Here is a 21,860-nt window from a genome sequence, read left to right on the forward strand (position 1 = left end):
GAACTAAACTGAAACGTTTCGGGATAAATTATCATTCAGTGTTCTCTCACAGTTCAGTGGTCATGTGAGGAAACGTGCAATGTATGATTTTGTTTGCAAAGCTAACGTCTTGCTGCTCTTTATATACTATATACTTTGGAGCATGTTGAATTATTGTGTTCATTTGGTAAAAATGTCAGGAGCTCCATCATAAACCTTCCTGTGTTACTGCACATTTAAAACTACTACAACAACAAAAGTATTCAATTATTGAACCGCGGAAGCTCCGTTTGGCACCAGCATGGCAAGTATGCAGCTCAGATGCTGGAAACTCCCATCGTTTTCACACACGCAGCAGGTGTCAGACTGGGGTTAAAAGATCAGGGTAAACAGGGTCACTGTTCCCCTCTCTCCCACCAAATGAGGTGGAAAATGAAGGGTGTGGAGAGACACGCCCCCTGCCACTAGCCCCTCCCCACACTGCTCTTTCTTCTGTCTGTTTCGGCCATCTACCCTTCACTCTCCTCACTGTGTTCTGTGTTGGTTTGAATACAGCTGCCACATATGAATTTAGTATGGCACTTAAACAGCATGGGGATCTGTCACTTTTGTTCCCCCTTACAAACACACACACACACACACACTCTGTGCCCCGTGCCCCCCTCCCCTCTTGACCTGACTGCTTGACAAGAGGGGGGAGAATTAGTGTTTCATTCAAACTCAATCTGCTTTGAGTTGAGCTAAATCTTTTCATGGCCAAAAGCTGTTTAAACAGCTTTATGTCAAGTGACTCAAGTTCCTTCTCATCACGAAAGTAAATCAGTTTAGAGAGAGTCACTTAGACTTGTCCTCATCCTCCTTTGCTTCTGGTCTGATTTAGCATTATTTGGATTAGAAGAGGTTTCCAAGCCCTTTGTGATCTGAAAAATTGGAAACCAGAGAAGCGTACAGGTCTCCTGCCGTGATGCCTGTGGTGGATTCAGAGACTGTGATGGAGTATTGCACAGTGTGAGCAACACTCCACTCTGATACTCTGCGCCCACCTGAAATGAGCAGATCGCTAGTCGACAATGTTTGCATTACTAGAGACCAAACAAATAAACATCACCTATAACTTTATCATTAGTGTTTAAAAAGTGCTCCGGCACATATAGAGTTGTTGCAATCATGCTATGTTCTTTAAAAAGTTTAAAACACCTTTTTGCATTGGTATTGTTTACTTAATTAAAATTAATTAAAGTAGTAAAAAACTTCAAATAAATCTTGAGTTAAACACTGAAAATATGATATGTGTCATGTTTTAGTCTGTAATTAACATTTACTGCATATTCAGATTAGCATAGATTAGCAAAGATATCAGGCAGCCAAAATTACTGTTGTAAGAATAAAGAGATCTGAGAAGAACCCTTCGAGCGTAAATCTCAAGCGTATCAAATCTGACGAAGCAGAGTGCAAAATCTGTGTGGAACTTATTAGTGTGAAAAAAAGAAACTTCTCATATTTCAGTCAGAGCGCCTAGCCACCTGTAGATCACAACAATCACAATAATATGACCCTGCCACCACTACTACCAGGACTGCCTCAGAAGGGTGTGTGTGTGTGTGTGTGTGTGTGTGTGTGTGTGTGTGTGCAGCAGAAGGCCAAGCACTGGTGTCTGACACTGATTGGTAAAGGAGACAGTGTGCCTCATTGACCTGCCTGGCTCCACTGTCTGTTGCACATACCTCGGCCAGCCCTCCCCAGAGGACCTCACTGCTCTTTAAACAGGACACCAGATTGCCACAGGCACAGGGAGGGGCTGAGTGTGTGTGTGTGTGTGTGTGTGTGTGTGTGTGTGTGTGTGTGTGTGTGTGTGTGTGTGTGTGTGTGTGTGTGTGTGTGTGTGGTGAGAGGGCGATGAGAGGGTAATGGGATACTAGTTGCTTTGACAATGAGATTCCACAGAAAAGCAGGGGGGGCATGAGGTGGCACGTGAGGAAGTGTGACTTTATGTCTAAAAACAAAGGTCTCACACACTCCCAAAAGACAAAATGACAATGGATGGTTGGTTTTACTGCCCTATCTCAGTCTTTCACTGTTAGATCAGGTTACTAAAATCCTTTTCCATCTGTCCAGTCTATCCAAACCCCTAAACTCAGGTGCTCTGTGATATGTCACCTTAAGTCAAATGATTTAGGTTCATACTTGTGTCCTTGTTCTAATGTAGGCATTTGTTTCACATGGCAAGGGCCCTTTAAAAGGTATCCTGTATCTGTTATCTTGTATCGATATGTCCTGTATGTGTTATCCTGTATCTATGTGTCCTGTATCTATGTTATCCTGTATCTATGTGTCCTGTATCTCTTATCCTGTACCATGACCTTCAAAACAGATCTCATGGGACAGATACATCACACAAGACATACACGCTTTTGTATTTATATATTGCATATTACTCATAAATAATAAATGTGTGTATATAACACCACAACTGTAGCCCTGCTAAGTCAACAAACTTGCACGGTGACCATTATTCATTATTATTCATTCCCATTGTCACAGTTTGAAGATGACCTCTCACTCCTTCTCTCGCTCTCCTTTCTGCTCTCACTGTCAGTGACAAGCTGTTGCTCCGTCCCTCTGGGGCTCTCCCTCCCTCACGTCCACCGTCCCTCACGTCCCCTCCCTCACGTCCCCTCCCTCTCCCTCCCCCCCGCCCCTCTCTCTCTCCCTCTCTCTCCACCTGTTGATGCCATTGTTGTCCTGTCTTATTATTTTGCCCTACTCACTTCACACACGCCTCTTTTATTCTTCACTTTCTCGTCACCATCTCTTTTTTTTCACCCATCCCTTTTCTCCTTCTGCCTCTCGGGTATATAAAGAGGGTGAGGTGAGTGGTGTGAGAGACAGCACAGAGGCCTTCTCCAACACTGCCGCTCACACACACACACACACGGCCACTCAGAACAGTCACACTCAAGGCCGACAGAGCGTTCTGGTCTAACTCACGCAAGCGGAGCTGCTCGTCTGTGCTCGGACCGAGGAGGAGCAGTGGGTCGCGTTCTCTTCTGGAGGGGTTTGCCGTCAGGCCAAGACAATGTCCGTGTCTCTGTGGTGCGAGGAGGAGGACGGAGTGCGGGCCGGAGCTCGGGGGGCAGAGGCGGCCGTGAGAGCCCCCTGGGACCCCAGCGTTTCTGGGCTAAGGGTGATGCTGAGACTGCTGAGCTTGGAGGAGCGGTACCTGCCCTCACCGCTTTACGTCTCTCTCGTTCAGAGGGATCCCAAGCGCAGAGAGGAGCTCACCAAGTGGGCTCTGGAGGTAGGAGCTGCTGGAGACAGCTTTACATCTTAAAAACATTCTTAATATTAATATATCTTAATATTTAACTATTATTTAATATGGACAGATTCAAAAGCATGTAAAAGAGCAAATAACAGTATAATTGCTAGATATCAGTAGTTTTTGATAAACCTATTTAGCATCCTGTGGATGAAGTCATGTCTGCAATTCAACCAAATTTTAGAACCTCTGCCTATGCCAGCAGCTCCAGAAATATTTTAACTTTGGCTTAGTGACAAGACTATTCTTATTTTCACTCAAAGAAGTATTACTCTCTAAACTTTGGAGACACATGTTACACATTCAGTGAAACTAAACTGGGACTTTGAATTACTTATTTTCTCTCACTGTCCATTTCTCTCATCCTCTCTTTTTTCTCCATCTCCCCCTCAACCACACTATTTCTCTGTCTTTCTACATGTCCTAGGTGTGTTGTGAGTGTGGCTGTGATGAATCCGTATTTCCACTGTCGGTCTCTCTGCTGGATCGGTACCTGTCTACCACACTCTCTCTGCCTGTCTCCCCATCCTGCCTGACAGCCGCCTGCATCCTGGTGGCTTCCAAGCTGACAGAGAGTGAGACCGTTACCGCTGATACTTTGTGTGCTGCTGCTGAGTACGAGTTTCTCTCCTCAAACCTGCGGGTGAGTTTCAAACCCTAAAGTGGGTTAGTCTCACACCATATAGTGCTGAGTCTCAAACCCCACAGTGGTGAGTCTCAGAGCCTACCGTGGGTGATTTTTGTAAACTCGTCAGATGGTGACTCTTAGACCTTAGCTACAGTGGGTGATATTGTACACGCTACAGTCTCAGGCCCTATAGCTGAACTGCACAGTACAGATAAAATTTCCAAGAAGTCTTCTGTGTTTCCCCTTTCTAAGGGAATGTAAATATGCTGGATTACAGTAGTACGTACTGTTGTGGCTAGTAGTGTGTGTTAACTGAAGTATGAATGTAGTAATTCAACAATTGTGCTGTCTTTATCGACAGGAGATGGAGCGTATCGTGCTGGGGACCCTCCGGTGGGACACGGCCGCAGTTACACCTCAGGACTTCATCCCACACTTCTTGTCTTGCCTGGAGGGACTACAGGGGGGAGACGTGGAGGTGGGGGACTTCAACTCCACGCTCCGTCGCCACAGCGACACGTTAGCAGTCATGTGTGTCTGTGATGCTCGCTTCCTGGGCTTGCCCCCTTCTCTGGTTGCTGCAGCAGCACTGAACTCTGCTCTCCGTGGTCTGGAGCGGAGGAGCCAGAGAGAAATGAGGCGCGTGACTTCAAAGCTGGCCACACTCTGTCAGACTGATCTGGTGAGTGTATGTGGTCCTCTCTTTCCTCTGTGTGTGTGTGTGTGTGTGTGTGTGTGTGTGTGTGTGTGTGTGTGTGTGTGTGTGTGTGTGTGTGTGTGTGTGTGTGTGTGTGGGACAGATTATACATCAAGATGTCCTGTAACTCACAGAAGGTTTTCTTTTGTGACCACCTCTGACTGTTCTGACCACAGGCCGTGCTGCAGTGTTACAGTGAGCTCATAGACGGCGCTCTCAGGGAACGATTGAGAAGCGGTTTAAGAAACAGAGAAGAAGAAGAGGAGAAAGTTGGAGGGGTGGAGGAAGAAAGAGCCGGCACGCCCACTGATCTGAGGGAGATAGACTTCTAGCACAGCGCAAGCACAAACTGTTTTAAACGCACATCTAATCTTCCTGTTAGCCCATCAGTGAAACTGATGTAAACTTAGTTCTAAATATTGTCCTATGATAATTTGTTTAATTATTTAATTCTAATTTAATAATTATTGTTTGTTATTTATTTGTTTGCTTGAGGGGTCAAGGTTGACCTGTGCTCTGAGATTTGTTGTTTTTGTGTCAACTTTTGTGTTTTATATACTATTTTACTGTGAGATCCTACAATGAACTATTAATTTATTATCAATTTATTTATAGTTATTTATTTAGTTAGTTATTTTATTTGACAAATTTCACACTGTACGACGAAGTGTCCAATAAAATTAAAATCTATTTTTAAAATAAATCATTGTATTTAAAAGATATATGACATTTTGTCTGAAATGACAATGAATGAAAAATGTCACCAGTATGATTATTTATTTTAGCTGTCTTTTTAATTAAAATGAGATGACTGATTAATTACAAAGTGTTTTACTGGAATTAACATTAAGTCTTATTCGGATCGTGTTTTAAATCAATAAATTTGCATACGGTGTTTCAGTGTATACCTGTGTGTTTGTAGGTGCAATATGAGAAAACAGTAAATAATAATAATTTGTAATAAAAATCTGAATTACCGAATCTAGAAATTATTTCCCGAAACGTTCTTACCAGAGACGTTCTGGCGTTAGTTAAAATAATTTAAGAACAAAACACGAATGTCTTTTTTATTTCTATCGTCGCTTTTTGATTGCGTCATATTGCGGGGCTCTGTTTTCCCCCAGGTTTCTAGACGTCGGCTATCAAATTAAGAGATACGCGGGTAGGTTATATGTTGGTTTTATGGACAAGAAGACAATAACACTTCAACGGAACCGACTCCAACCGTAAAGGATACATTACAGAAATTATTTGTTCTAACTCTACTGCCAAAAGTAATTTTGACGGGTCAGCATAGTGAGCATAACTGACTTCTTGCGCAGACCGTAGCTGTGTCGTTATCGTGGTTACTGGGGATGTCATGGTTGGATTTCACAGACACACACGGTGATGCTTACGCTAGTTTACACTGTCAACGATTATGATAATTATTTAAATGTCTTCGATGATCTAAAAATCTAAATCTCCTATCTGAAGTAGCGGAGAATGTATTTATCGTTAGCTGTAGATAGTTGCCAAGCTGGAGTTCTCGCGAGATCTCCGAGCAGGTCATAAGCACAGGAACAGATGTACTTGCACAAGTAGAATTAGAGCAGTGGCGGAGGGCCCGCCGCAGTTTATGTGTCGGTCTTTACATTTACGACACCCTGCGTACCAGTGATCTAGACGTAGGCTTCTGGACTGTATCTTAATGTACTTTATGGTGCTAAATCAGTGTCAACTGAATCTGAAATCATGATTCTTGGGGGGGGGGGGGGGGGGTGATGGCTCTGTGTGAAGCATGAACTTGCCTCTGTGCCACTGGACTGTGGTATCTGCTGTCTAGAAACACCGCTTGTTGCCTCTGATGAGAGTCATCTAAAGATTATATTGGGTGATTCTGCATATCACCCACTTGCTTATATTATTCTTAACTTCTGGTGACACTGATTTATCATTCATAGTACTGGTACACACGTCTACAGAGAGCATGTACATGTGTCCAACCGATCTACAAATTCACTAACGTGTATGTGATGTGTAGAAACTGTTAGTTAGCGTAACATGTCACATATCTTCAAGTTTTACTGTGTCTGAGCATTATAAAAATTAATCTAACCTCTAACACCTTATTGTAGTAAACCTAACTCTTATGTCTTAGTATAGTGAAACTAACTCTGTCATAAGTTATTAAAAATCAATTTGCCTTCAGTACATGTCTGCATTTACACTTCCTAGAGTATGCTGGGGGTTTGTCATTGGCTGCTGCTCCTGTCCATCTCTTTGAGGGTGTGGTCAGTGCCCATAGAGAGGAATGTCAATGCCCAGGAAGTCCCACCCCAACCAGAGGAGAAAGGAGAGGATAATGTGGTATGGCTCATTCTGACTGATGCCTTTCTCAGTCTCAGCATGGATCATTTTTCAGTCAGTGTTCTGTTCTGACCCAGAGCTAGTGAGTGCACAGTCCTGTGCCGGCGGCTGCTGCTAATGCAGTAGCTCCTCATATCTGTATGTTTTACTTTTAATTACCAAGTTTTCTAGGTAACTTGATGTGTGGAACCACTGGCCATGCCCTTGGGTCATGGGACTGGCATGACTGATGAAACCATGCCTATAGAGGTGTTATCCTGAGCCTCTTTTATTGCTGTAGGACACGGGCCTCTACTATGACCGTTACCTGAGAGAGGTCATCGAGGTCTTGGAGACCGACCCGCACTTCAGAGAGAAGCTCCAGACTGCCAACACAGAAGACATAAAAGTACAGCCCTCACATTCATATGGAGAGTTCCTGTCTCTTCTCTGTTTCAGGCCCACAAACAATACAATTTTGCCCTCTGGTGTTTATTTCCTCTGATGTGTGTGGGTGGAAAACCACACAAACACATCAGAGGAAATAAACACCAGAGGACAAAATTGTATTGTTTGTGCGTGCGTGCGTGCGTCAGTCAGTCAGTCAGTCAGTCAGTCAGTCAGTCAGTCAGAGCTCCAGACACAAAAAAAAGCTCAAGTAAGGAAATGTGACATATTTGTCAATTGTGCTTTTTCACCGTAATCGAAATTCATCCCCTGCATTTACCCATTTATGCAGTTAGAACACACACACACACACTAGTGATTACTATGGGGCTGTGGTGCACACATGCCCAGAGCGGTGGGCAGCCCGCAGGGAGCAGTTGGGGTTAGGGCCTTGCACAAGGGCACCTCAGACATAGCCTCAGGCCTGGGAATTGAACCCACAACCCTCCGGTCATAAGACCAGTTCTCTACCACAGGACCATGTCAGACTCGGGTGCCAACCACTTTTGTAAGTGCCAGATACATCTAGTCTGTTGTACTTCATTAACAAGACTTGGAAGGTGCGATTGATGGTTCCTCTTGTGCCTTCATACTGGCTGAACTTGGTGAACAGGAGTTATTCTAATGCCATCATACAGGCTGAACTTCATTTAGTTCTCTGAATTCTTTCTCTGGTGTTTTTTCGCTTACCCGAGACAAATACAGGTATTTTTAAACTTTGATCTCTCACCATATTTTCTTGCAGTCTCTTCTTTAAAAAAAATGTTTATGCATATTCTGTTTTCCCTCTTATCTCTTTCCGTGTTTTCGAACAAAACGCACAATGCTTTATGCCATCATACCTGAGCCAGGTATGATACCCGAAGCGCCTGAAGCCATGACGTTTTGAAATGCCATTCTGTGATTGCACTTGTTCAGACGCATCTTCGTGTATTTCTGCACCTCCAACTAGACACTAGCAGTAGGTTCCTTACGACCTGAGAGATGTAGATTGTTGGAGCAAAACATCTCGCCGTTTTTACCATCATGTCATCAGCCTCTATGCGAATTACCTGCTTGCTTCACACTTTGTGTCTCAGTTTGAAATCGAGCAAGTACACAGGTTTTTTATGTGGACACGTTCACATCATTTACGTGATTAAACGTTTATAGTTATGTAAAAATGTATATAACAGTAATACAGCAAAAAAATATTAAAAACAAGTAAACAATGTAATCCAAAGCCACTGCCGAGCTAATTAAGAATATTATTCGCAAATTAATATTTTTGGCCGCATTTGCAGCCATTTTAGTGGCTGTCTGGAGCTGTGTGTGTGTTAATACAACAATAATATGTAAAAGCGAGTGTGAAGATCGATATTAACCAGTGAGGAGTTTGTTTCGTGTCAGAATGGCCGACTCAGTAAGGAACTGGACCTGGTGGGACACCATGTTAGGACTCGACTGGATGAGCTAAAGAGACAGGAAGTGTCTCGCCTCAGAATGCTGCTGAAGGCTAAACTAGACAACACGCAGAGTAAGTGTGTGTGTGTGTGCGTGTGTGTGTGTGCATGTGTGTGCATGTGTGTGCGTGTGTGTGCGTGTGTGTGTGTGTGTGTGTGTGCGTGTGTGTGTGTGTGTGTGTGCGCGTGCAAGCAAGTGTATTCTAGAACTGCTATTTTACAAAGCTGCACAAAGCTAGCCATTTAGTAAAGAGTCAGATGTTATGTATGCAGAGTCAGTATATGGGTTTGGTAGCTGACAAATGGTGAACGCATACTGCAGTCATTGGTAATGTATCCAAGTTCATAACCATGTTGAATGTAGTTACCAACTTTAGTTTTATGCATTTTAGTTTTGTTTTCTGAAAGCACGATTGTTCTCTCCTCCCTTTCAGTCCTGTCGTTTAATGTTCTTGCGAGATAAGGAGCAGGTGTTGGATATCTGCTGCATTTGACGAGACTAGGATCATCCTAATACAAATCTCCCTCTCTTTCTCTCTCTCTCTCTCTCTCTCTCTCATGATCGTAGGCGTTCAGATGGATCACATCTCCTTGCTGAAGCAATTTGAGCATCTTGATCCCCACAATCAGAACACATTTGAGGCCAAAGACCTGGAACTGCTCATCGCCACGGTAACCATATCAGCGCTTTGGGCTGAAAGTCACAAGACTTCAGATTCCTTCCTGCATGAAGACCAACAGTGGTGACACTGACGTCATACAGGGGTGTCCTATAGGGACAGTGTAATAACAAAATAATAATAATTCTTAATTTTTATATAGCTTTTTTTCTGGAACCCAAAGACGGTTACATTTTAGAGTAACAGAACAGGTAGATGGAACAAAAAAGTACAGGCATCAAACAATAAGAATAAAGCTATAAGAGGTCATGAAGTATAGTAACTAGGGGTGGGCATAGATTAATTTTTTTAATCTAGATTAATCTCACTGAAATCTTGAAATTAATCTAGATTAAAATGGCTCATTCAGAATATGCGTTCTACCCAATGACTTTAAGTAATGACTAAAAGTCAGTCAACCCACTGAGCGAAGAGATTGCCTCGATTGCACTGACCTTGCCTCGGTTGCACTGACCTTGCCTCGGTTGCACTGACCTTGCCTCGGTTGCACTGACCTTGCCTCGGTTGCACTGACCTTGCCTCGATTGCACCGACCTTGCCTCGATTGCACCGACCTTGCCTCGGTTGCACTGACCTTGCCTCGGTTGCACTGACCTTGCCTCGATTGCACTGACCTTGCCTCGGTTGCACCGACCTTGCCTCGGTTGCACCGACCTTGCCTCGGTTGCACCGACCTTGCCTCGGTTGCACTGACCTTGCCTCGGTTGCACTGACCTTGTCTCGGTTGCACTGACCTTGCCTCTGTTGCACTGACCTTGCCTCGGTTGCACTGACCTTGCCTCGGTTGCACTGACCTTGCCTCGGTTGCACTGACCTTGCCTCGGTTGCACTCAGAGTAGTTTGGTGGCGACTCTTCCTCTGTGCTACATCAGTGCTTGACCCAGCGTCAGCAGCATTAGCAAACGGGTGCTTTGCATTTAAATGGTACTTCAGACCGGTAGAACTCCTACAATAAACTAATTCCGCGTTGCATAAGGTGCAAACAACTTTAGTCTTGTCAATGTCTCCATTAGGAAGCTTCTTAAAAATGAATATTCCATGAAGCAAACCTGCCGGCTTCGTGGCTGCATTCATGTAAGCACATGTGTGATTTGTTGTGGTAGTCTGTGTAATTCACAGGTTTGAAAAATCATTCTCGCCCCCTACTGTGCAATTTGGTTAGGAATACACCCAAGCTAAACTATCAAGGTGAAAGTCATCATTGTTTGCTTACCTATTTTGACCCAGTTCCCAACCCAAATTTAGGAATAGATTAATGGCAATATTTTTTATATTGCCCGATAAGAGTATCACATTATCGAACGCCGTTAACACCGATAACGGCCCACCACTAATAGTAACATACTGAGAGCTGCTGACCAAAACCTTGGAGGTGGAATGTAGGGGTGGTTAATAGTCCAGCAGAGGAAGATCTGAGAGAGCGAGATGGTTCGTAGGGAAGAAAGAGGGCAGATAGTTAAAAAGGTGCGAGATGATTAAGGGCTTTGTAGGTCAGAAGAAGGAGTTTAAACTGCATATGGTATTTGACAGGGAGCCAGTAGACAGGGGTGATGTGGTGACGTGCGCGAGTCTGGGTGTGGAGACGGGCGACAGAGTTCTGAACTATCTGAAGTTTATGGATGGAGGAAGAGCTGATACCGGCTAGGAGTGAATTGCAGTAGTTGAGACGAATGGAAATGAAAGCGTGTATAAGAGCCTCAGCCATCTGACTGAGAGAGGGATGATCTGATTTTAGCAATATTACGGAGATGGAAAAATGAAATTCTAACCATAGAGTTAATGTGAGCGGTGAAGGATAGGGTGGAATCAAAGATGACACCCAGATTTTGGATCAGAGGGGACGAGGAGATAGAAACATCATCAATGTGGAGGGTGAAAGGATGAGTTTTATTGAGGGTCTGATAAGAATAAGTTTGGTTTTATCACTGTTGAGCATAAGCAACTTATGTTTCATCCAGTTCTTGATTTCAGAGAGACAGGGATGGATTTTGAAGTGATTTGGTGCTGAGGTAAATCTGAGTGTCATCTGCATAACAGTGAAAGTCAAGATTATAGTGACGTAGTATGTGTTCAAGGGGAAGGATGTACAAAATAAAGAGGAGAGGTCCCAGGACAGACCCTTGTGGGACTCCTTGAGAAACAGGAGAGATTGAGTAAGTATGGCCAGAGAGGGTGTAGTCTTCATGGAACAAATTCTTGTGCATTAGTTCAAGTGTTTGTCTTGTGCACAGTGAAATTCTTACTTTGCCTATCCACGATACAGTAGAGGAGTTTAGATTTAAAACTTTTGGGTTTCTTGGCTAGAAAGACAGAAGTGTGTGATTACTTGTCTCAACACTCCCTCCTGTGTGTGTGTCTGTGTGTGTTTGTGTGTGTGTGTGTTTCAGGCTACTAAAGACTTGGAGAACTACGATGCTGAGCGCCACGAAGAGTTCAAACGCTATGAGATGCTGAAGGAGCACGAGAGGAGGGAGTACCTCAGGAGTCTGGACCAGGAGAAGAGGGACCGGGAGGAGAGGAGGATGGAGGAGATGAAGGAGAAACATCGACAACATCCCAAAGTCAACGCACCGGTGAGACATGGGGGGAGAGAGACAGAGATGGGGCTGAGAGAGACAAAGAGATAGAGAGATGGGACTGAGAGAGACAAAGAGACAGAGAGATGGGACTGAGAGAGACAAAGAGACAGAGAGATGGGGCTGAGGGAGACAAAGAGACAGAGATGGGGCTGAGGGAGACAAAGAAACAGAGAGATGGGGCTGAGAGAGACAAAGAGACAGAGAGATGGGGCTGAGAGAGACAAAGAGATGGGGCTGAGAGAGACAAAGACAGAGAGATGGGGCTGAGAGAGACAAAGACAGAGAGATGGGGCTGAGAGAGACAAAGAGACAGAGAATGGGGCTGAGAGAGACAAAGAGACAGAGAGATGGGGCTGAGAGAGACAAAGAGATGGGGCTGAGAGAGACAGAGAGATGGGGCTGAGAGAGACAAAGACAGAGAGATGGGGCTGAGAGAGACAAAGAGACAGAGAGATGGGGCTGAGAGAGACAAAGAGATGGGGCTGAGAGAGACAGAGAGATGGGGCTGAGAGAGACAAAGAGACAGAGAATGGGGCTGAGAGAGACAAAGAGACAGAGAGATGGGGCTGAGAGAGACAAAGAGATGGGGCTAGAGGGAGACAAAGAGACAGAGAGATGGGGCTGAGAAAGACAGAGAGATGGGGCTAGAGGGAGACAAAGAGACAGAGAGATGGGGCTGAGAGAGACAAAGAGACAGAGAGATGGGGCTGAGAGAGACAAAGAGACAGAGAATGGGGCTGAGAGAGACAAAGAGACAGAGAATGGGGCTGAGAGAGACAAAGAGACAGAGAGATGGGGCTGAGAGAGACAGAGAGACAGAGATGGGGCTGAGGGAGACAAAGAGACAGGGAGATGGGGCTGAGGGAGACGGAGAGACAGAGAGATGGGGCTGAGGGAGACAGAGAGACAGAGAGATGGGGCTGAGGGAGACGGAGAGTCGGCTGTGTGGTTATTGTAATTGTTCATTACTTGTTTGTTTTTTAATACCTCCTTGCTGTTTCCATCACCACCTTTGCTCATGGAACCTCTTTGTTCTCTCTCTCTCTCTCCCTCTCTCCCCTTCTCCTTCTCTCTCTTTGTCTGGCCATGTCTCTCTACACACCTCTACAGGGGAGTGTTGCCCAGCTGAAAGAAGTGTGGGAGGAGACTGATGGTCTGGACCCCCAGGAATTCAACCCCAAGACCTTCTTCAGACTACATGGTCAGTCAAACACACAGGCTTCAAACTGCAAGGGTTACAGTGGTCCCAATTACAGTGTAATGCCCCTGATTCCACTCCCAGCTAGTTACCTGTCAACCCTGTTACCTGTGGGAGAATGTTGAACTGTACTGAGGTAGCACATGACAAGCCTGGAGTATGTTTCACAGAACAAGGGTTTTCACTGCTCGTGCCAAAAGTTAAGAGCATCCACGTTTACCTCCAGGATGCATCCAGGAGCTTCAGAGGTCAAGGACTTTTGTGTGATTGTACCTGAACTGATTCTGCTCGCAGAAACGTCCTGTGCACCACCCTCGTGATGTAGCGTGCCTCTGCCTTTCTCTGCTAGTTTGTATGTAGTACTCTTGCAGTAGAGCCCGACTTAGTTCCGTCTTCCCACAGACACAAACGGAGACGGCCTCCTGGACGAGCAGGAGCTGGAAGCCCTGTTTACCAAAGAGGTAAAGAAGTCCATCCATGTGAAGGCAGTACTGCTCAGTGGGCAGATTTCTACTGATTTATATGTTTTTGCCTAATCTGAGATACTCTGAGATGTTTCTGTTAATTGTTAATCCTTGTAGTTAAGTGTGAGTGTGAGAGAGAGAGAGAGAGAGAGAGAGTGTGTGTGTGTGTGTGTGTGTGTGTGTGTGTGAGAGAGAGAGAGTGTGTGTGTGAGTGTGTGTGTGTGAGTGTGTGTGTGTGAGTGTGTGTGTGTGTGTGTGTGTGTGTGTGTGTGTGTGTGTGTGTGTGTGTGTGTGTGAGAGTGTGTGTGTGTGTGAGAGTGTGTGTGAGAGTGTGTGTGTGTGTGTGTGTGTGGGTGAGTGTATGATGTTTGTAACTGTGCTTGGCATGTGTTGGCAGCTGGAGAAAGTGTATGACCCCAAGAATGAAGAGGACGATATGATGGAGATGGAGGAAGAGAGACTGAGGATGAGGGAGCATGTCATGAAGAACGTATGACTCGTCTGTGTGTGTGTGTGTGTGTGTGTGTGTGTGTGTGTGTCTGTGTGTGTGTGTCTGTGTGTGTGTCTGTGTGTGTGTCTGTGTGTGTGTGTTTCTCTCTTTCCATTATCATTTCTAATGCTATTTTGGCATGACTATAATAATTTATATTATTTATATTACTGCCAGGGCAATAGAAAATGAGTGTGGCAATTATTTAAAAAAATTTAAGAGCACCAAATATAAACCAAAACAAAAATATATATAGCAACATACGCACATCGTGTTATAAAGCGGCTGTGTTTAAATCTCCTTCCCTGAGTGCTGCAGCGCTGACACACGCTGCTGTGGTGACTATCTCAGCTTCCTCTCCAAGTACCACACTCACTTTATCAGAGGCACAGAGAAATAAATAAACCCACTCTCTTCCTTTTCTGTGTAGCTCTTCTTCATTTATATTTTGGGCAGTAGATCAACAATCATATTTGATGCTCTAGAGCGCCTCCCTCAGTCCTCCGTTTCTCCGTCTGTCTGTTTCTTGCTCTGTCTCTCACTCTTAGATTCAGAATCAAATGACAGGCACACATCAGTGATGCCACAGCTATACCGTTTAAGTTGTTTTGATTGGCTGTAGCTCTGCACATTATTTCCTGTGCTGAACTCGTGGTTTAGTGTTCCTAACTTCAGCTCCGACAATAACGCCTGTCTTCCCTGTGCTATTTTACACTTATCACTGTTCTGCTGGATGTTCTGTTGACGTTTTTACTTCGGTCTCCCCGCCACGTGGCAGGTCGACCTGAATCAGGACCGTCTGGTCAGCCTGGAGGAGTTCCTCAGATCCATGGAGAAGAAAGAGTTCAACAGCCCTAAAGAATGGGAGGTGAGAGACTGGGTCTGACCTGATCCAGAGCAGCACATCTCCACTGGGTTTCTCTCGCACAGATTGGCAAACGGATTTTCTGAAATCAACAAACATTAAACAACAGTATATTATACAGTATCAGAATATACATAGGAAACTTTGACATGGAGTTTTGTTTATGCATTGAAATGAGCAATTATTGGTGCTCATCTGATCCTCATGTGTAATTATACATCTACTATACTGTGTATTTGTTTTTGTTTTGTTTTTTTTTACTTCTTGTCCTATAAGACACTGGATGACACGAAACCTGTGTTCACGGAGGCGGAGCTTCAACGTTTTGAGGCGGAGCTCCGTGATAAGGAAGTGGAGCTCAGCAGAAGGGCGGAGACCCTGAGACAGGAACAGGAAATTCTCAAAGAGAGAGGCAAAGCCCTTGAGGCCCAAAAGAGGGAGTACCAGCAGGTGAAGCTGTGTGCCTGTGTGCCTGTGTGGCTGTGTGGCTGTGGCGCTGTGTGGCTGTGTGGCGCTGAGTGGCTGTGTGGCGCTGTGTGACTGTGTGGCGCTGTGTGACTGTGTGGGGCTGTGTGCCTGTGGCACTGTGTGCCTGTGGGGCTGTGTGCCTGTGGCACTGTGTGCCTGTGGGGCTGTGTGCCTGTGGCACTGTGTGCCTGTGGGGCTGTGTGCCTGTGGCACTGTGTGCCTGTGGGGCTGTGTGCCTGTGGCACTGTGTGCCTGTGGGGCTGTGTGCCTGTGGGGCTGTGTGCCTGTGGCACTGTGTGCCTGTGGGGCTGTGTGCCTGTGGCACTGTGTGGCGCTGTCGTGCTGTGTGGCTGTGGCGCTGTGGGGCTGTGTGCCTGTGGGGCTGTGTGCCTGTGGGGCTGTGTGCCTGTGGGGCTGTGTGCCTGTGTGGCTGTGTGCCTGTAGCGCTGTGTGCCTGTGCGGCTGTGTGCCTGTGCGGCTGTAGCGCTGTGTGCCTGTAGCGCTGTGTGCCTGTAGCGCTGTGTGCCTGTGTGGCTGTGTGGCTGTGTGGCTGTGGGGCTGTGTGGCTGTGTGGCTGTGTGGCTGTGTGGCTGTGGGGCTGTGGGGCTGTGTGGCTGTGGGGCTGTGTGGCTGGGGGCTGTGTGGCTGTGTGGCTGTGTGGCTGTGGGGCTGTGGGGCTGTGGGGCTGTGGGGCTGTGTGGCTGTGGGGCTGTGTGGCTGGGGGCTGTGTGGCTGTGGGGCTGTGGGGCTGTGTGGCTGTGGCGCTTCAGCTGGTGAATTGATGCCCTTTATGCTCAGCTTGAGTGAGAGCAGAGCACAACCATTTCTGTACCACATCATAGACACAAAGTAAATTTTATTAAGCTTTATGTTAATAAGACACAGAAAATATAAAATAAAGAAAAGTAATATGGATTGAGGGAAATGAACTCAGGGACACTCGCGTACTGAGTGGGTTCCCATGTAGTTCTTTACTACTAAAGTGATAGTTGTGACTGGGGCACCACACAGACCTGAAGGATGTGAGGTCTCCTCTCCAGGAGAGGGTCGGGGGTGGAGAGGTTAGTGAGGGATGATCCTCACATTCACTGCTGTGTCAGGAGGCATGATGTGCCGCTGAGGAAAGGGGATCCCTCGTGCTATTTACCTCTCAAATTGATGTAATCATGTTCGCTATAAAGGTTTGGGTGTAATGGTGTATAGCAGGGGTATTCAGCTATATTTTCCTGTGGTCCAATTTTGGCAGATAGCTGTGACCTGAGGTCCGGGGCGGCGGGGGGTGGCGAACGTAACACTCGCTATTGAGTGTTTTTTCAATAGCCCTGAAATAAATGCTCCGGTTTAAAATTAACTCTCCTGTCAAAATTAATAAATATATATTTTGGGTCCGTATCCAGTTAATCAGGAATAAGATTGGGTCCAGACACGACTGCGTTCGAGTCCGGATCTGGGCCGCGGCCCGCCAGTTGAGGACCTCTGGTGTATAGTGTATAAAGTTATAGGTATTATAGTGTATAAAGTTACAGTTGTAATGGTATATAGGTGTAATGGTGTATAGTATATAAAGTTATAGGTATTATAGTATATAAAGTTATAGGTGTAATGGTGTATAGTATATAAAGTTATAGGTATTATAGTGTATAAAGTTATAGGTGTAATGGTGTATAGTATATAAAGTTATAGGTATTATAGTATATAAAGTTATAGGTGTAATGGTGTATAGTATATAAAGTTATAGGTATTATAGTGTATAAAGTTACAGTTGTAATGGTGTATAGTATATAAAGTTATAGGTGTAATGGTGTATACCAGGTATCACCAAATGGCGGACCGCGGTCCGGATCCGGACCCGAACGCCGTCCTGTCCGGACCCAATCACATTCCTGATTAACTGGATACGGACCCAAATGCCAAAAAAATTTTAACGGGAGACTATATTTTAAACCGGAGAATTTATTTTCAGACGAGTGTTACGTTCACCACCCATTTGAGTGTTACGTCCCCCCCCCCGCTCAACAACTTTCGTTCGCCATCGCGGACCCGGACCTAAGGTCTGAGCTATCTGCCAAAAATGGACCGCGGAAAGATTTAATTGATTACCCCTGGTGTATACTATATAAAGTTATAGGAATTATAGTATATAAAGTTATAGGTGTAATGGTGTATAGTATATAAAGTTATAGGTATTATCGTGTATAAAGTTATAGGTTTAATGAGGTAATGGTGTATAGTGTATAAAGTTATAGGTGTTATAGTGTATAAAGGTATAGGTATAATGGTGTATAGGTGTAATAGTGTATAAAGTTGTAGGTGTACATGGTATACAGTGGGAAGAACAAGTATTTGATACACTGCTGATTTTTCAGGTTTTCCCACTTGCAAAGCATGTAGAAGACTGTAATTTTTATCATAGGTACTCCTCAACTGTGAGTGATGGAATCTAAAACAAAAATCCAGAAAAATACATTGTATGATTTTTAAATTATTAATTTCCATTTTATTGTGTGAAATAAGTATTTGATCACCTATCAACCAGTAAGAATTTTGGCTCTCACAGACATGTTACTTCTTCTTTAAGAAGCCCTCCTGTTCTCCACTCATTACCTGTATTAACTGCACCTGTTTGAACTCGTTATGCCTGTTGAACCTGTTGAACTCGCCATGCAAGATCTCACCTCGTGGAGCATCAATGATCTTGAGGAAGGTGAGGAATGAGCCCAGAACTACACGGCAGGACCTGGTCAATGACCTAAATAGAGCTGGGACCACAGTCTCAAAGAAAACAATCAGTAACACTCTACGCCGTCAAGGATTAAAATCCTGTAATGCACGCAAGGTGCCCTTCCTCAAGCCAACGCATGTCAAAGCCCGTCTGAAGTTTGCACATGACCATCTGAATGATCCAGAGGAGGAATGGGAGAAGGTCATGTGGTCTGATGAGATAAAAAAAGAACTTTTTGGTTTAAACTCCACTCGTCATATTTGGAGGAAGAAGAATGATGAGTACAACCCCAAGAACACCATCTCAACCGTGAAGCATGGCAGTGGAAACATCATTCTTTGAGGATGCTTTTCTGCAAAGGGGACAGGACGACTACACCGTATTGTGGGAAGGATGGATGGGGCCATGTATCGTGAGATTTTGGCCAACAACCTCCTTCCCTCAGTAAGAGCACTGAAGATGGGTCGTGGCTGGGTCTTCCAGCAGACCCAAAACACACAGACAGGGCAACTAAAGAGTGGCTCCGTAGGAAACATCTTAAGGTCCTGGAGTGGCCTAGCCAGTCTCCAGACCTGAATCCAATAGAAAATCTTTGGAGGGAGCTTAAAGTCCGTGTGGCCCAGCGACAGCCACGAAGGCTCTGGAGGAGATCTGTATAGAGGAGTGGGCCAAAATCCCTGCTGCAGTGTGTGCAAACCTTGTCAAGAACTACAGGAAACGTCTCTGTAATTGCAAACAAAGGTTTCTGTACCAAATATTAAGTTTCTTTTTCTGGTGTATCAAATACTTATTTCACACAATAAAATGGAAATTAATTATTTAAAAATCATACAATGTATTTTTGTTTTAGATTCCATCACTCACAGTTGAGGAGTACCTATGATAAAAATTACAGTCTTCTACATGCTTTGCAAGTGGAAAAACAGGAAAAATCAGCAGTGTATCAAATACTTGTTCTCCCCACTGTAAATGTGTAATAGTGTGTAGGTGTAAAGAAGGTTTATGTTGACCTATATATTTGCCAGTCATCTGAGTGTTAACTTTTGTCCTTTTGTAATCAGGCGGTGTTGGAGATGTCCCAAAGACAGAAGGACCAACAAGCAGTGCGCAGACTGCCTCCCTCAGGCCCTAACGGAGAACTACAGTTTCAGCCAGAGAGCCAAAGCATGGCCCAAGATGGCAGCCAAGGTAAGAGGCAGTTCTGTGTGCCCCACACGAGCCTCGGATCAGAACGCCAGTGCTGTATTTTGGGGGTTTTATCTGAGTCTGGTTATGTGTGCATGTCTGTTGTCTTGCAGTTGGGAAGGTAGCAGTGGATCAGAACGGAGAGGTCCGGAACAGTCTGCCTGCGGAGCCACCACAGAACCTTCCGCAGCACACGCGCTAACACACACACACACACACACACACACACACATACACACAATCATGGCAATGTTATTATTTAACACACTTCCATTTATAATGTGTGTGCTTGTACACACACAAAATCATGTCCTTACCTCTACAAAGTCAAAAAAAATTATCTACTAAAATTCAGAATAGTGCCTCTGACATGGCCAACATCCTCACTTCTTGGACACCCCCCCCACACACACACACACACACACACACTCTCTCTCTCTCTCTCTCTCTCTCTCTCTCTCTCTCTCTCTGTCTCACACTCCAGCACTCCGCTGCCACAGCCGTGGCATTTCTCAGGAGTCATGAGAACACAGACGGAGGCTGGAGATTTTTGCATGGCGTCGTGCACATTCGCTGTTGGTCGGCAACGTGCACGTGCACTATCCGCCGGCAACGTGCACGTGTACTATCCACCGGCATCGTGCACGTGTGCTTTCGGCCGGCGTTGTGCACATGCGCTATTGGCTGCTTTCACATCCCTCTCTCTCAGTCATGTGTGTGGAGGAGGAGGATGTGTGCAGGTCTAAGAAATGTGCTTTTTTTTGCAACCTTCTGAATCGTGGTGCTCTCATTCTGACACCATGCAGTAGTTTGGGCTTCGTAGCTACACCAGGACTTCTGCTGCTCCTGACTGCTCTCTCAGCACTGCAGGCTCGTGCACGCCCAGCACAGCGCTGCGGTCTCGTGCACGCCCAGCACAGCGCTGTGGTCTCGTGCACGCCCAGCACAGCGCTGTGGTCTCGTGCACGCCCAGCACAGCGCTGTGGTCTCGTGCACGCCCAGCCCACTGTGGCCTTGTGAAAGCTCAGTGGTAGGTTTCCATAACAGAAGCTTCCCACATGTGCACAAAAAGACGCAGTTGTTGTGAGTGATGTCTGCCTGCTGGATATTACCCTGGTCTCACGTGCTTGGTCTCACGTGCTTGGTCTCACGTGCTTGGTTTCACGCGCACGAAACGGCGGGGCGTTTATGAAGCTGTGGCTTCACCTGGGATGGCGCTGCTTTACACCGTGGCCCCAGTGGTACCAGTCTCGTTGTACCTTGTTGTGCAATGACAAAGAAATGCAATTCTATTCTATCGTATTCCCACTGTGAAACTGATGTGTCTGATCTCAAGCATCACATGGCCCTCGCTGTGCCAACAGACCCCACAACCCAGGCATCGATACACAAACCAGTTTAAATAGTTATTAGTGTTAGTCCTCTAAAGACCTCTGAGCTGATGTTGAAAATGAGGTCCCTTGGTGTGATTGACATGTTGGAAGACGCTCCTCATCTTCAAAAATCCTTTGATCTCCAGACTAAATTTGGGAGATGGAATATTTTCAGTCTTCACCCCTCGTTTTATTTTTTTTCCCCTCCTATCCGCATTTGTTTAATATGTCTTTGTTGATTGTTCTTATGAACATCATCTTGTTCAGAACACCAAGACTTGGTCCCGCATGTGGCTTGGTCCGGAGGTTTGGATCATCAGTACCGGTCTGGCCACAGTGTGTTGCTCACTCCAGCTCCAAATTCTTTCTCGCCTCTGTTGCGCGCCCCCTGACCCCGACGACCCTGCAGCCACACCCCTCATGTCCCGCCGGACGTCCCGCTGGCCGTCCTGCCTCGGGGCTCCCCCAGGCTATCAGAACGCACAGTCTGGTCAGGTCCGCAATCTTTGCTTTCTACAACCAGATCTCTCTAATCCTCCATCCGCTTGTCCCTTTTAAAGAAAGGTTTCACCTCTCTGTACATCGTAAGCTCACTTTAAGCTTGTATTAAATTGTTCGGTTTGATTTCGGTTGTTTAGAAAATGGCTGCTTCCTGCAATCTTATTTCTAATCTGAAAAACAAAAAAATGTTTTAATTTTTACACAAATGATCCTGATGCAAATTAATTTTAGTGAGGAGAATAATAAGGACAATAAAAGTGAAACACCAACCTTCTCCTGTGTTTTGTTTCCATACTACAATTAAACGAGACCGGTTTGAAAATCTCAAATGATTGTGAGCAAAAACGTAAGCACACGCGTGCCTTAATCTGTTAATTTGTGTATTAATAACCTGGCATGACCTGGCGACAGGGAGCCAGGTCAAAGGCCACCATCAGGTCTACGTGTGGCAGCAGAAGCTGAGGCGTGAAGTGAGTTACGGCTACAGTGCTGCTG

At 45.4% G+C, this 21,860-nt stretch overlaps 2 protein-coding genes across 2 annotated transcripts; both read left to right on the top strand.

The window, feature by feature from the left end:
- The first annotated feature begins 2,977 nt into the window (after positions 1-2,977).
- Positions 2,978-5,131, top strand: ccndx (cyclin Dx). The gene is made up of 4 exons (XM_076997501.1): positions 2,978-3,277; positions 3,726-3,941; positions 4,288-4,608; positions 4,800-5,131. Exons 1-4 carry the CDS (start codon positions 3,056-3,058, stop codon positions 4,953-4,955), a joined length of 915 nt encoding a protein of 304 aa, XP_076853616.1. The 5' UTR covers positions 2,978-3,055; the 3' UTR covers positions 4,956-5,131.
- A 586-nt stretch (positions 5,132-5,717) lies between these two features.
- nucb1 (nucleobindin 1) lies at positions 5,718-21,639 on the top strand. Its single transcript, XM_076996632.1, has 13 exons — positions 5,718-5,785; positions 6,841-6,972; positions 7,253-7,360; positions 8,788-8,914; positions 9,409-9,512; positions 11,908-12,093; positions 13,210-13,300; positions 13,700-13,758; positions 14,159-14,251; positions 15,030-15,119; positions 15,393-15,566; positions 19,368-19,494; positions 19,605-21,639. The coding sequence occupies exons 2-13, from the start codon at positions 6,844-6,846 to the stop codon at positions 19,691-19,693; spliced, it is 1,377 nt and encodes a 458-aa protein (XP_076852747.1). The 5' UTR covers positions 5,718-5,785; positions 6,841-6,843; the 3' UTR covers positions 19,694-21,639.
- The last annotated feature ends 221 nt before the right edge of the window (positions 21,640-21,860 follow it).

Source organism: Brachyhypopomus gauderio, chromosome 2 (assembly GCF_052324685.1).
Source record: "Brachyhypopomus gauderio isolate BG-103 chromosome 2, BGAUD_0.2, whole genome shotgun sequence".
In the NCBI taxonomy this organism is placed as follows: Eukaryota; Metazoa; Chordata; class Actinopteri; order Gymnotiformes; family Hypopomidae; genus Brachyhypopomus; species Brachyhypopomus gauderio.

Coding starts and splice junctions, on each gene's coding strand:
- ccndx (XM_076997501.1), top strand. CDS start 3,056: ATGTCCGTGTCTCTGTGGTGCGAGGAGGAGGACGGAGTGCGGGCCGGA. Junction 3,278..3,725: donor TCACCAAGTGGGCTCTGGAG/GTAGGAGCTGCT, acceptor TACATGTCCTAG/GTGTGTTGTGAGTGTGGCTG. Junction 3,942..4,287: donor TTCTCTCCTCAAACCTGCGG/GTGAGTTTCAAA, acceptor CTTTATCGACAG/GAGATGGAGCGTATCGTGCT.
- nucb1 (XM_076996632.1), top strand. CDS start 6,844: ATGCTGGGGGTTTGTCATTGGCTGCTGCTCCTGTCCATCTCTTTGAGG. Junction 7,361..8,787: donor CCAACACAGAAGACATAAAA/GTACAGCCCTCA, acceptor GTTTCGTGTCAG/AATGGCCGACTCAGTAAGGA. Junction 14,252..15,029: donor GGGAGCATGTCATGAAGAAC/GTATGACTCGTC, acceptor GCCACGTGGCAG/GTCGACCTGAATCAGGACCG.